The 14,906-nt window shown below is 40.8% G+C and overlaps 1 protein-coding gene across 1 annotated transcript in view; it reads left to right on the top strand.

Annotated features, from left to right (window-relative positions):
• Positions 1–14,906, top strand: part of ADAMTS5 (ADAM metallopeptidase with thrombospondin type 1 motif 5) — a 170,656-nt gene that overhangs the window by 83,022 nt on the left and 72,728 nt on the right. Inside the window, exon 3 of the mRNA XM_089659527.1 lies at positions 9,662–9,829. Coding sequence (XP_089515653.1) covers positions 9,662–9,829 — 168 coding nt within the window. The remainder of the gene's footprint in view (positions 1–9,661; positions 9,830–14,906) is intronic.

The raw sequence follows: 14,906 nt of genomic DNA on the forward strand, positions 1-14,906 counted from the left end.
CAGCTGGTCTATTCTCATTGTGTGTACAGGGCTTAAAGCCTGCTTTCAGCTGACATCAAAAAGCTGGTCCAGGCTCTGGAAAGATGGTGACAAAATGGTCAGGATCCACCCAGATGCCTGACCTGCAGCCGGCTCAGTTTCTTGGCTGAGCCACTAGGAGACTGAGGCAGCCTCTCCTATCCCCTCTACAGTCCCTCACTCCAGTGAGCACTGGTGGAGCAGAGCAGAGGGCCTGTGACTGACAGTCACCGCTCTCTGCTCAGAGCATGGGAGAGAACTGAGCGCTCAGCAGTATTTGATCACTCAGTGCACAGCCAGCGGGGGACAGGTGCAGTATGGGATAGATGCTGCATCCTCCTAGGTGAGCATAAATGTTTTTGTTTTTTTTGTAAACCCCATACTTCTCTTTTAAACTGAAGTCTTTCTTTTCATAGTTACAATGGTTCAGTTAGTATGCATATCTCATACCTGACTAATCAATGTGGAAGCAGAGAATCACTAAAAAAAGTCATCACAATTACAGCGATCGCAGAATTCTCCCAGGTCTAGTGTCAAGTGGCTGCCTTTTCTGCGCAAAAACTATAAGGGTTGTATTTTTTTTTTAAATAAATGCAAGGTGTTCTCTGATTGGACAAGGTGGAGAGGCAGGATGGTAATATCACAGTCTCTACCCCGTCCAGTCAGAAAACACTTTGTATTTATTAAAAAGGCATACTCTTAATTGCAGTAGTGAAAAGCAAGCCACCCCTTGTGGTTATTATGCAGAAGGGCAGCTGCTCTGCACTAGACCAGGAAGACTGTAGCAATCACTGTTGTAGTAGCAATACACTAGATATTCTACTTGCTTGGATGGGATTGTGATCCTTTGGTTTTGGTGTTTTCTGAGTCACTGACCCAGAACAAGCATACAACAAGTAAGATCATAGTAAAGTTAAAACTATCAGTGTCATTTGTGTATAGTGACCGAAAAAGATAGTAAGTAAAATCTCTCAAACAGGCACACAGATGGGGACTAAAGTCTGATAAAGTATTTCAACTTTTTCCCAAAATATTCAAAGCCAAAAAAATATGAGTTTAAGTCAGGTGTAATGCAAACAGTATTCGCGTGCCACCGGCCATATTTCATCATATTAATTTTGCCAGCCTTAGCTTATATTTTATAGCATCCTGTTTTTTACTGTATAAGCGTAAATCCTCTGGAGGCAGAGAAACATCCCAAAATTTTCTGTGCTTTTGATTATCCTATTAGGCAAGTATACTGTTTTCCTTGCAAAGTCATTCAGTCGTGACACCATCAAGTTACTCCATACAGCTCCCAGAGAAAGCCCCTGAATCTAATTGCTTGCAATTGGATGAAAACTTATGTCAATGTTATTTAGCCATTCCTCTTCAGATTTCCTCCTTTTCCCACTGGGCCATCATAAGTGATATCCCTTCTACCCAACCATCACAAATCACCAGATCCTCAGATGGTTGACATGCCAGGCTTACTGCTCTATCCACAGATTCCGGGCTTGTAAGTGATGTCACGGTGAGGCGATGTCAGTCACCAAAATTACATAAGGATAATAAAACATATTAAAGTCATTTTCTAAGCCTATTGCTTCATGGAGACACGTCAACTAACATGGTGTTTTGAGTGCTCCATTTCCTGGATGTGTTTGTACAGCTAATATGATTTTGTCAGCTGCAGGAATTATTATCCATTTAGTAACACAATTTGATCCAAGGCCTGTCAAAAGACTGAATGGTATAAATACTGTACCTTATATTTCATGGAACTTATGTAGGAACTTTTATTTCAACATAGACAGTCTTTATAATATAAAGTACAGACATAGAACAAAGCTCATAGACATAATGGTGAGCTTTATTTAATGAGGTTGATTAAAACAATGATGCACTCAAAATTGAGAAAGATGATGGCAGGTACTTGGCAGTGATATATGTATGTGGTCAGTGGCATACGACCCAGGCAAGGTGATGTATAACTAGTGGTTTACTGATGTCTTCTTACCATCTCTCTGGCATGCTGTTTCCTTCCTTACTTCCTTCCTTCTGGTGTTTGTCAGCTGTTTTGCCTTTTGCCACATCACGTGGGAGTATTCTGTTTACAAGGGAAGTGGTTTTGGGGATGTTTTCTCAGCCTGAGGGCAGTATGTTCATAAGAGAAGTGAAAATGGCATGATGATAGGTAGTCGTACGTACAGGAGAGAAGTGAGAAAGGTATGACAGTGGCTAGTATGTGCAGGAGAGGAGTGGGGAGTTTATGATGGTGGGCAGTATGTGCTAAAGAAAAGTGAAAACAGTATGACAGTGGTCAGTATGTGCAGGAGAGGAGTGTGAAGGGTATGATGGTGAGCAGTATGTGCAGTAGAGGAGTGGAAAGGGTATAACAGTGGGTAATATGGGCAGGAGACAACTGTGAAGGGTATGACGGTGAGCAGTATGTGCAGTAGAGGAATGAAAAGGGTATGATAGTGGGCAATATGTGCAGGAGAGGAGTGAGAAGGGTATGATGGTGGGAAGTATGTGAAGGAGAGGAGTGAGAAAGGTATGACGGTGGGTAGTATGTGCAGGAGAGGAGTGGGGAGTTTATGAAGGTGGGCAGTATGTGCTGAAGAGGAGTGAGAAGGTTATGATGGTGGGCAGTATGTGCAGGAGAAGAATGTGAAGGGTATGACAGTGGGCAACATGTGCAGGAGAGGAGTGAGAAGGGTATGATGGTGGGAAGTATGTGAAGGAGAGGAGTGAGAAAGGTATGACGGTGGGTAGTATGTGCAGGAGAGGAGTGGGGAGTTTATGAAGGTGGGCAGTATGTGCTGAAGAGGAGTGAGAAGGTTATCATGGTGGGCAGTATGTGCAGGAGAAGAGTGTGAAGGGTATGACAGTGAGCAGTATGTGCAGTAGAGGAGTGAAAAGGGTATGACAGTGGGCAATATGTGCAGGATAGAAGTGGGAAGGGTATGACAGTGTATAGTATGTGCAGTAGAGGAGTAAAAAGAGTATGATGGTGGGTAGTATGTGCAGGAGAGAAGTGAGAAGGGTATGATAGTGGGAAGTATGTGGAGAGGAGTGAGAAAGGTATGACGGTGGGCAGTATGTGCAGTAGAGGAGTGAAAAGGATATGACTTTGGGCAGTATGTGCAGCAGAGGAGTGAGAATAGTATGATGTTGGGCAGTATGTGCGGGAAAAGAGTGAGAAGTGTATAACAGTAGGCAGTATCTGAAGAGGAATGCAGAAGGTATTACTGTAGGCAGTATGTGCAGATGAAGAATGTGGGAGTTATAACAGTGATCAGCATGTGAGAGAGAGGAGTGTTGAGGGTATGATGATGGGAATTGCATGTGGTACAGAAGAGTGGAGGGTATGACAGTAGGGCAATTTGCAAAGAGGAGAGTGGAGGGTATGACAGTGGGCAGTTTTGTGGGACAGGAGTGCAAAGAATATTGCAGTAGGTAGTACGCGTGGGAGGGTAGTACAGAGAGTAATGCGGAAAGTGGTATGTGAAGAGGAATGCAGAGGGTATAACAGTGGGCAGTATTTGCAGGAAAAGAATGCAGAGGGTATGTTGGTGGGCAGTATGTGTGGGAGAGAAGTGCAAAGGATATTACCTTGGCCACTATGTTTGGTAGAGGGGAGCAGAGGATATGACGATGGGCTGTATGTGCAGGGGAGAAGTGTGCAGGGTATGACAGTAGGTAGTATGTGCGGTAGAGGAGGGGAGGGTATAACAGTGTGCACTATGCATTTGTATATTGTCTGCACTCCACTACAGATGGAATTGTCAGGTGTAATCAGTATTTAACTCTGCGTAGGTTCCAACTAGACCAACTTAGTGCTTACTCACAACTTTTTCCCTTTGATTGGTAGAAAACAGGTAAACAGGTCACTGAAGTGAAGGTGAGTGCAAAAGGAGGAAGGGCAACTGAGTAAACTTTAATGGATATGGCACAGTTTCCCTGTAAGTTTTCATTACACTGGCCTTACATACATCCAAGCACTTTCACCAAGCTTTAGATCATCAAAATGAACTACCACCAACAGTTGCAACTAAAGATCTAAATGACTCTGCTAATGGAAACTGTGGAATACGTTTTGTTTATTTTGGAGTTCCTCCTTAAATAAGCTTACTATACCTACAAGGCTGTGCTTATATTGTAAAGTTCAAACGTTTTGCAGCATTTTACACGTTAAGAATCACAGAAGGGAACTCTGTGTGTGTTTCTTAAATTAAGCTTCTTAAATTCTTAAGTCTGTAAAATGCAATCTACACTCCACTTGATACACACTGTGAAATTTCTGGTTAAGTCGTGTTAATGTTGGCATTCTGTACTATGGAAAAATAGAAGGTGACAAGAAAAAATTACATAACTTTTACCGGGGGAATACATTCAAGGCAATTAGTGCTTTGAGTTGGTTGTTTAATTAAATACTGAGTAGCACACCTGCAATACGTCGACGCTTTGAGATGCAGTTTATTTTTTTTTATATATAGTTTGCTACTTCTTTGCTAGTTTAATAGTTTGTGAGGGTAAAAATTACCTTTCTCGGTTGTGCTTTTTATGGCTTCAGTGTCTCCGGTGAAGAAATAAAATGAGAAATATGTCAAAGTATTACATTTTAAGACAAAGTTAATCCTGTGAAGGTGCTCAATGATTTCACCAAAAAAAATTAGGCTTAAATAGAATGTTAGTCTTGAAATGGAATATTAGTGGTACGAAGGGAAACGTGGGGGTTATTTGTCATAAATTCTCTTGCTCCTGTCACAATTCTCAGACTCCATGACTTGGCTAGTCCCATTCCTTTTTCCCTTCCATATAGCAGCCATGTGCTCACACATAAATACACTGGGACTTTTGAGTACTATGTAACTATGTTGAAACTTCATCAGTCAGAATGTGACATTTCTTAAGAAATGTGAATTAGACAGCAAGCAGTGCGATTAGGTCAACACTTGCTGGTGCAGACGCTCTGATTTACTATTAAAGTAATGTACACCCAAACTTGATTACATTTTAGCTTACTAAAGCTTTATGTATCATAACCAACAGTATTTTTTAAGATTTTCACCTTTTTTAATTGTTGTTGCATCTCAGTGTGTCCCTTTGCAGTCTCTTCCTGCCTACGTGCACTCCCTCGATGACTACATGTCAGTTCTCAGAACGGGTTTACTGATGGTGTAAACAATAGACCCTGCTTACATATTATGTGTTTAAAAGGCCACTTGTAGTCCCCAATGAGAAGCTTGGGTAAAATGGTGACAAGTGACATGACAGAGTGCTGTCACCCTATAACAGAAAGTGTCTGATCAAGGACCTTCATGATGGGTACTAGTAAAAATGCAATTAACATGTTTTTATATATATATATATATATATATATATATATATATATATATACACAGTGGGGAAAATAATTATTTGACCCCATGCAAATTTTGGACATTTGCCCACTTACAAAGTAATGAAGGGACTGTATTTTTTTTATAATAGGTGTATTTTAATTGATGGAGACAAAATATCAACCAAAAATCCAGAAAAAACACACAATACTATACTACTGTTATAAACTCAGTTGCAGTTCAGAGAGTAAAATAAGAATTTGATCCCCTACCAACCACCAATAATTCTGGCTCCCTCAGACTGGTGCGCTCATGTGGTACACAGATTAGTCCTGTCAATTTAAGAAGGTGCTCTTAATGACAACTCATTATGTGTATAAAAGACACCTATCCACACAATCTCATTCTTCCTCACCATCATGGGCAATACCAAAGAGCTGTCAAAGGACATCAGGGACAAGATTGTTGCCCTGCACAAAGCTGGAATGGTCTACAAGGCCATCAGCAAGAGGCTTGGTGAGAAGGAGACAACAGTTAGAGTGATTATTCACAAGTGGAAGAAATACAAAACAACCATCAATCTCCCTCGTTCTGGAGCTCCATGCAAGATTTTGCCTCATGGGGTAAGGCTGAGCATGAGAAAAGTGAGGGATCATCCCAGAACTACACGGAAGGAGCTTGTGAATGATCTCAAGACACAAGACCACAGTCACCAAACCAACCATTGGTAACAACGCCATGGATTGAAATCCTGCAGCGCCCATAAGGTCCCCCTCCTCAAGAAGGCACATGTACAGCCCCATCTGAAGTTTGCTAATGAATATCTAAATGATTCAGAGAAGGATTGGGAGAAAGTGCTGTGGTCAGATGAGACCAAAATTGAGCTCTTTGACATTAACTCGACTCGCCATGTTTGGAGGAAGAAAAATGCTGACTATGACCCTAAGAACACCATCCCTACGGTCAAGCATGAAGGTGGAAACATTATGCATTGGGGCTGTTTCTCTGCTAAAGGTACGTGCCCACTTTGCCGTATTGAGGGGCCAATGGACAGGGCCATGTATTGTAAAATCTTGGATGAGAACCTTCTTCCCTCAGCCAGAACACTGAAGATGGGTCCTGGATGGGTCTTCAAGAATGACAGTGACCCAAAACATACCGCCAAGGCAACCAAGGAGTGGCTCAAGAAGAAGCACATTAAGGTCATGGAGTGGCCTAGCTGAAACTGCAAGTTGCCAAGCAACAGCCAAGAAACCTTAAGGATTTAGAGAAGATCTGTAAAGAAGAGTGAACCAAAATCCCTCCTGAAATGTGTGCAAACCTGGTAACCAACCACAAGAAATGTCTGACCTCTGTGCTTGCCAACAAGGGTTTCTCCACCAAGTACTAAGTCATGTTTTTCTTTGGGATCAAATACTTATTTTACTCACTGAACCGCAACTGAATTTATAACATTTGTATCATGTTTTTTTCTGGATTTTTGGTTGAAATTCTAGATCTATCATTTAAAATACACCTATGATAAAAATTATAGACCCTTCATTTTTTTATAAGTGGGCAAACTTACAAAATCTGCAGGGGTTCAAATATATACAGTATATACAGTATATTGCCTGTACTTTAAATGGTTAGCTCATAAAAAAGTAGTATTTTAGTAATATCTGAAGCCTGGTGGGCTGATTTAGCTCATGGCTTTTTATATGTGCTGGTTACTTCAACAATGTGATCTCCCTAATATTAATCCCAGTCTGTCTACTTGAGTGTTCTTGTGTGTTCTAGCACCTCTTCTTGGTATTCAAAAATACAAAAATCACTAGAAGGACCCTCATAATAGCCACAGCAGGTGCACAGACCTGGGAACTTACTGCAAACATCTTACAATAAAGTTCCTGAGAGACACAAGAAACTTCCAGGTGGTTTAACTCTCCAGTTACATATTTACCCAAAAGTAAAATATCCGATTTGGGTGTACTGTAGATGTAAGTCATCCAGCGTTGCTATCTATAGTCAAATCTGTTTACTTTCATTAGTTTTGGACAGGGCTTTTTTTATCAGAAAAGAGGTGCAGGAACTCAACCACGACCCTGCTATACCCCTCCCTCACACACACATCTTCCAAACTGCATCAAATAGTAAGTGTAGTCAAATTTCCTTAACAAGAGGGTCTAAAGGGGGCATTAAATACCAGAAGTGCATTATGTACAGAGTGCAGAGTTCAGAGGGGGGTACACAGAGTGCAGAGTTCAGGGGTGCACTACATACATAGTGCAGAGTTCAGGGATGCGCTGCATGCAGAGTGCAGAGGTCAGGGGTACACTACGTACATATTGCAGAGTTCAGGGATGCGCTGCATACAGAGTGCAGAGGTCAGGGGTGTGCTCACAGAGTGCAAAGTTCAGCCCTCTTCAACAGATGCTTACCTCTGCATCCCCCCCCCCATGCACATCTCACTTTCACCCCTCTTCAGCTCTTACTTCAGCATGCAACCCCCCTCCTTAAAAGATCCATCATCTACCACATCTTACTTTTGTTGCTGTAATAAGCTGAAGCACCCAGCCGGCTCTAGTACCTCAACGCACACAGCAGGTATCTCAGCCTCTCTCACTTTCAGGGAGATCATCCAGTGGGGGTGACGGCGTCCGAACTGCACTGCAGACATCTGAATCTCCCTTGTCCCCATCCTGCACTCGGGGGGGGGGGGGGGTTGATCAGGAGATCAGATCTGTGGGAGCCATTGGGAGAAAAGCTGTCATTTGTAAACACAGAAGCCGGACTTCTGTGTGTATAAGTGATAGTGGTGAGCAGAGAGCAGAGGGCCTGAACCAGAGGTGGAGGAACTGAGTTCCACCAAGTTGTATGCTGAAAAAAGCCCTGGTTTTGAATAATTTAGGAGTATGATAGAACTTTTGACAGATTGTAGCTGCTGCCTGTGTACTAACTAAGGATATTGACTTTCTCAATTTGTCTTGGTGACTTTTGTTGCCAGGCCAAAAAGTGATGTCAAAATGAGAATTTTAGAGTTGTCACTGGAAAAGGAAGTGAGGGAAATTCTTCTAAGTGGGAATATCTGTTACAGTGACTTTTGTCCAAAAGGGAGTTTCCCCTAACTTTAGCAGCATTGCCTTTCCTTTCCTGACTGTCCTTGCCCTATCTATTTCATTCATTGGATTTCAGTTCATAGGAACATTACCTACTGCAGTGTACATAGAAATATAGTTTGCCTAGGAATACACACACCTCCAGGCTGATATCTACCCATCAAGGCATTTATTTTTGCATAGATCCTTCCAAGATCCAGTCCACTACTTGCATCAGGCCTGAGGTCTCTGGAAAGTAGTGCCAAGGCAGGGTGTTGTGATGTTTTGAGGAAGCTTCTATATGTACAACACCCTGCCAGCCCCTCCCACCAGCCATCATATGTCAGTATGGCATAGAGAAACACTGAGAACTAGGTATAAAATAAGGTATTAAAATGAAAATGGAATGATTTTATTCAGATTTTCATTAGCATGATGATGGTGCGGGAAAGGAAGGAGCCAAATTATAAGCAGATTAAACTTCAGCTTTAAGTGACTACAGACACTGATTTGTGCAGTTATTGAGCCTCACAATTTTAAATTGTTGTGAATTCAATACCATCTGTACATTAACAGATGTAGAGAATATTTTAGGTGCCTTCAAGCTCAAATCAGGACGGTTCTTTAGTAGTGTGTCATGTCAGATTTAATTGTTTGACCACAGATTTTTATGACTTCTCGGTTCCCAGTACTGTGCACAAAATAGCTATGGTTTTAATACTTGTGATTGATAGGAAGTCTTAATTTATATTAAGCCTGCCACCATAATAAAACTGCCACCATAGCCCATTTCTGAAACAAGTTCTTGGTGACTACACTTACCAACCGATTGACTGACTTTCATTAGTTCAAAGAACCAACTCCTTGCTCTGTCTTCGTTATTGGAGTATCCAAGACATGCAAGAAGTCAGGGGCTGACTCTGTCTGCAAGGCTCCACTTATAACTAAGATATGACTTTTGGGTGGACTGACTGTTTAACAAAAATATGATTGTCATGCCTCCATAATTGTTTTAGCCAAAAAAAAATAAAGAGATCAATAGCAGATAGATTTAGATGGATAAATACTCAACATACGGTACATAAGATAGGCAGAAAAATGTTTGCATGTATGCAGTATGAATCTTCTCACCAGTCTTTCCGCTGTCTGTATGGAAAATGTCTGCAGATGACGACCTAAGCACAGCATTTGTATCATTCCTTGTAATACATTCCATCCATATGTTTTCTCCATTTGCAGGACATCTCCTTGGGCTGTCCCATGATGATTCTAAATTCTGCGAGGAGAACTTTGGCTCCCTTGAAGATAAACGCCTGATGTCATCCGTTCTGACAAGCATCGATGCCTCCAAACCGTGGTCAAAGTGCACCTCGGCTACCATCACTGATTTCTTGGACGACGGCCATGGTAAGTAACTTAAAGTGAGAAGACTGTCAAGAATATTCCATCGTTTTCATAAGTGACAGTTTATGAAGTCAGAGGGCAATTTATTGCTATGTAAGCCTGCTTTATTAAAGCCACTTCCTCTGTTAGCTGTAAATGTTAAGTGCCTCGGGTTATGCACATGATAAATCATTTCAATGGGAGATAGGATGTTCTTCCCAAATTTCAGAAACGTTAGCTATTCCTAGAGGGTTTTTAAAGTGTGCTCCAATTTATCTGAATGCAGGATACTGTATTAAAACTAGGAGTTGCTGTGAACTCCAAGTGAAAACTTTATAATGGTTTGCTGCCCAGTATATCCTATTAATCTGAAAGTATTCATCAACCCAAAAGCTTTTTTTATAGTAAAACCTGACAGGGGTTCAAATCTTTCACCATTCTGTCCATAATAAGAAAAACTTTTCCTGAACATAAGAAAATTTGTAAAGTGCATCAGCTCCCTACTCCTCTGGTAGCATCAGAGATCCATCGACCAGTACCCAGTGGGACAGAGTAAAGATGCTGACATCACATTTAATGTCAATGCAAGCAGGAGATCTCTTAAACTCAAACTGAAAATGTGTAAATTCCATGTGAAAGTGTGCAGATTCCAAGTCTGGCAACACAATGGTCCTGACTTTTTAGACTTCCACTACACTCATCTGATAGGAATCACCACAGAGATTTGGCATCATTGATTTTACTGCAGTTATCAATTCCACCTTTACAAAAATTTCATTGTAAACAGCTTCAAATTTGACCTTGCCAACTACGTATACAATATGCTAACAAAAAAAAAATTATAATAACAGCTTTGTTTTCTAACAAAACCATGCGATCACCATGTTAGTGCTGAGATGATGATCAAATGGTGTTGTTGGTAAGCATTTGGTCAGGGTTACTGTTAGAATTCAATAATATGAATAAACACAGTGATTTGGCAGCATTGATCTTGCAGCGAAGTTACCAATTTCACTTTTTTCAAAATGTCTTTGTAATCAACCTCAAACTTGGTCATATCAACTACTATTACAAATTTGCTACAAAAAAAAATTCTCATGGCTTTGTTTTCTAAGAAAGCAATGCAATCACCATGTTAATGCTGACATGGTGATCAAATTGCTGTGTTGGTAAGCAATGGGTTAGAGGTAGTGTTGGGTGTAGAATATAAATTAAGGTTATGATTATGGCAAGTGTTACAGTTCCTCTGTTTCTTAATATTTAACATCATGATCCCAGCTACCAAGGGGATATTTTTTTCAAAAGAACATTTCTGGGATAGTTCAGAACCTTTAGGAGCAATTTAAATCCCATTGCACACTGAAAAACTACGTTAAAAGAGAAGAATGGACTTAAAAACTACCTTAAAAGAGAAGAACAACTCTCCAAAGTGGATGCAGCATTGATTCAATGCTGCATCTTTCCTCCACTGGCTGTGCAGTGAAAACTGAGTGATCAAACACTGCTGATCTCTCAGTTCTCCACCCCACTCTGAGCAGAGAGCCGTGCCTGTCAGTGTCCGGCTTTCTGCTCTGCTCCTCCAGCACTCACTGGAGCACTAAGCTGTGGAGGGGGCAGGAGGGGCTGCCTCAGGCTAAGAGGCTTAGCCAGGTACCGTTCCAGGCTTTTCAGAGCCTGGACCATCTGAGCAATGTCAGTCAACAGTGGACTTTAGGCCACTGTTGGCTGAAAATGTGTCACAGGAGTGCAGAACGAACTGTAGTCCTGTGACCTACAGGAGAAGTATAGCCAAAATAGTTTTTGCTATACTTCGGATAACTAAACCCCCAAAATAAAAATAGGTCTCTAAACATTTAAATCACTTTTACATTATAGGGAATCATCAGCTGAAAATTTTGATACAGGCATGATGCCTGTAGCTGCAGATATCATCACAGTGTCACCACTTAATTTCACTGAATTTACAAAATATGGGCAAAAATGTCCCGATTTTCACCAGGAACCCCTTATTCCACTAATCTCCAGAGCCTAACTATTGGAGGCAAGTATTCATGTCTCAAGCAAAGGGCAGCTGGTTTCCTGAAAGCGTTTTGTGGTTATGTAATGTGGCCAGTTTAGATGTAAACAGACTTTTCATAAGATGTAGTCTCTAATCATTAGACAAATCCTTTGGTACATGATGTTTTCAGTTTATATGGAGGAACATATGAGTCAAAATGGTATCCCAGAGAAACACAGTGTGGAAGAATTATAGAAACACTTCCCTGATTTATACTTGGGTAAAATAAACATGTTTAAAGCTCCCCATCACCTTCAAGGGCCGTACATCAAAAAATCACATTAGCTGTGATAGAGACATGCTGGCATTTTCATCAAACATTATTTATGTATGAACCACATGCTGTTCACTGACAGAAGTGTTTTTCATTTGATGAGGTGTAATTTTGGGTTGGTGGGTGGTCATTCAGCCTTGCTTGTAACATATATTGGAAGGAATTATAAATATAGTGATTAACATTAGATTACATTCTTATTAGAGGTTTCAAGCACATGATATGCTGTGATGGCATGTACTTGGCAGTGACTGAGGAGCTGAAAGGCTCATTCCAGTCAGAATTAAAAATTAAATTAGAATTCCTGACAAGCAGCTAAATCTATAGTTGAATAATTTTTTTTATAATTTTTTTTTATTGTTTCAGTCATACAGACAATTAAAAATAACCATTTTAGTACTGCGGTTGTCAATAGTCTGAATCACATTTGTACTGTGTAACCTGCAGAATGATCTTCAACAGACTTACAAATAATTATGTTAGGTTGTGCATAGGTTGTGGAGAATCACCAAGCATCAGCACCAGTCATATGAGAGTAAGGGACATAAGTCACATTATCCCCCATACCCAGATGATCCACCATTCCCAGATGATCCCTCATACCTGGATGATCCACCATACCCAGGTGATCCCCCATTCTTGGATGATCTACCATTACCAGATGATGCACCATTCCTTGATGATCTTCCGTACCTGGATTATCAACCAAATTTGGGTGATCCCCCATACCCAGATGATGCCCCATTCCTGGATGATGCCCCATTCCCAAATGATCCACTATTCCCAGATAATCCACTATTCCCAGATGATCCCACATACCTGAATGATTCACCTTTCCTAGATGATCCACCATTCCTGGTGGATCCTGCCTACCCAGATAATCCTTCATACCTGGATAATTCTTCATACCCAGATGGTCCTCCATGATTATCTGAGGTGACTATGTGCAGCTGTGAAGGACATCATTAAAACAAAACTGTTGTTTTGCCCTGCATAGACAAAACACAGATTTGCTCTAAAAAGTAAGGGCTTAGTTATTAAGCAGTGAGAATCTGAAGCCAATGGAACACAATACTAAAAAATAGAAATAGATTTTTAAAAAAGCCATGAGCAAAGCTTGGTGTGTGACTTGTCAAAATCACCTACCAGCTCTTTTCCAATACAAAAAACGCTCTGTATTGAAAAAAGCAGATAGAGGTCCATGGGGCACTAGCCGCTCCACACTGTGGTCCACATTTTATGAATGGCTGAAAAATGTGGAGACTGTGTGTGTCACTGTGTGTGTCAAGAGACACACACAGTAAGGCTCGGGATTGAGTCCACACAAGTGCTCCCATAGCAAGTGGCTTGCTCTGGGGGTACTCGGAAGGCAGGAGGAGCCAGGAGCGTCAGTGGAGGAGCCCAGAAGCGGTTGATCAGGGCAGTTCTGTGCAAAACTATTGTACAGAGCAGGAAAGTATAACATAACATATATTTTTAAGACATAAAAAAGGAACTTTTACAATCACTTTAATATTGCACTCATTAAATTGTTGTATGGAGGAGGTTTTACAGCTGAACTCCAAGCAAAGGGTGAAATACACATATGGTAGTTACCTTCTTAATCTGTGTTTCTGCTCATCCAGTACTTTGATTTACACATAGCATAGCCAGAGCAGGACACCTGCTGCAGTTAAATATTACCTAAAGGTCTTGTCTCTTTCCCCAACGTGTGATTGGAGAGTGAAAGGAAACGCAGCAAACTGATGAGGTCAACTCACCGTCACTCATGTGTATTGCAGTACAAGTGATCTGCTCCTTATTCAGCTTCTACTTCTCTCACTCTGAGCTAGAAATTGCAAGAGGCTGATAATAACTAAAATTCAGCTTGCATTTAAAAAAATACATTTATCGATTTAATAATAAATACAGAGCCGCAATCATTTGTGCCTTTGATATCTACCTGGAGTTCAGCTATCAGACAGGATTGATTTGTGTGACAGAAGAATCACAACAGCATGATTATTCAGAATAAAAATCAGCTCCCTTAGATTGTTATGCACTTTTTAAAAATTGTTTGCCTGATGCTATGAAGATTCAAGCATCACTTGTTATCATCAGATGACTTGCGTGAGATAAAAAAAAAAACGATAACAAGCATTTTGGAGCATTAGCAGTCTGCAGCAATACCTTGTTAGCTCACGCTGTGTTACAAAGCTACATTTTATTCTGGCAGAATTAAGCCCATTTTCTCCATATTTCAAATTCAATTCTAATTGACTGTACTCATAGCTATTGTGAATGCATAAGACAAAGAATCATGTCATCCGGAAGAATTCAATGGGACATTCACCATAGAGACCCTCCATGGAAACAATAGCCCCTCAGAGAGTCACCGAGAACGGGGCTGAGAGGTGAGCGGAATCAAACAAACTAGCAGGTAGCCAGTTGATGACTGTCCATGCGGCTTTAACTCCGAGAAATACATGATAAGTGCTGGAGCCGCAGTGAAGGCATCACTTCTAGAACTTTTGTATTACAAACTAGCTTCAACAATGCATGAAAAGAAGAATGGATTATTGTGTGTAAAAGCGAAGCGATAAAGCTTGGATGCTTGTTTTTGTTCCTTGGGGAAAAAAGGAAGACTCGGACACCGACATCACACACTGTGCCTTCTCATCTCCATGACAACACAGGAGAATAAAATTGTATTATTATCATTCAAAATGTGCACAAGGTACATAATAAAGTGATTTTTTAAATTAAAGTGGAATTCCAGGCTATATTTA

This window comes from Staurois parvus, unplaced genomic scaffold, assembly GCF_062004578.1.
Source record: "Staurois parvus isolate SC_StPar_1 unplaced genomic scaffold, SC_StPar_1.0 ptg001162l, whole genome shotgun sequence".
NCBI lineage: Eukaryota > Metazoa > Chordata > Amphibia > Anura > Ranidae > Staurois > Staurois parvus.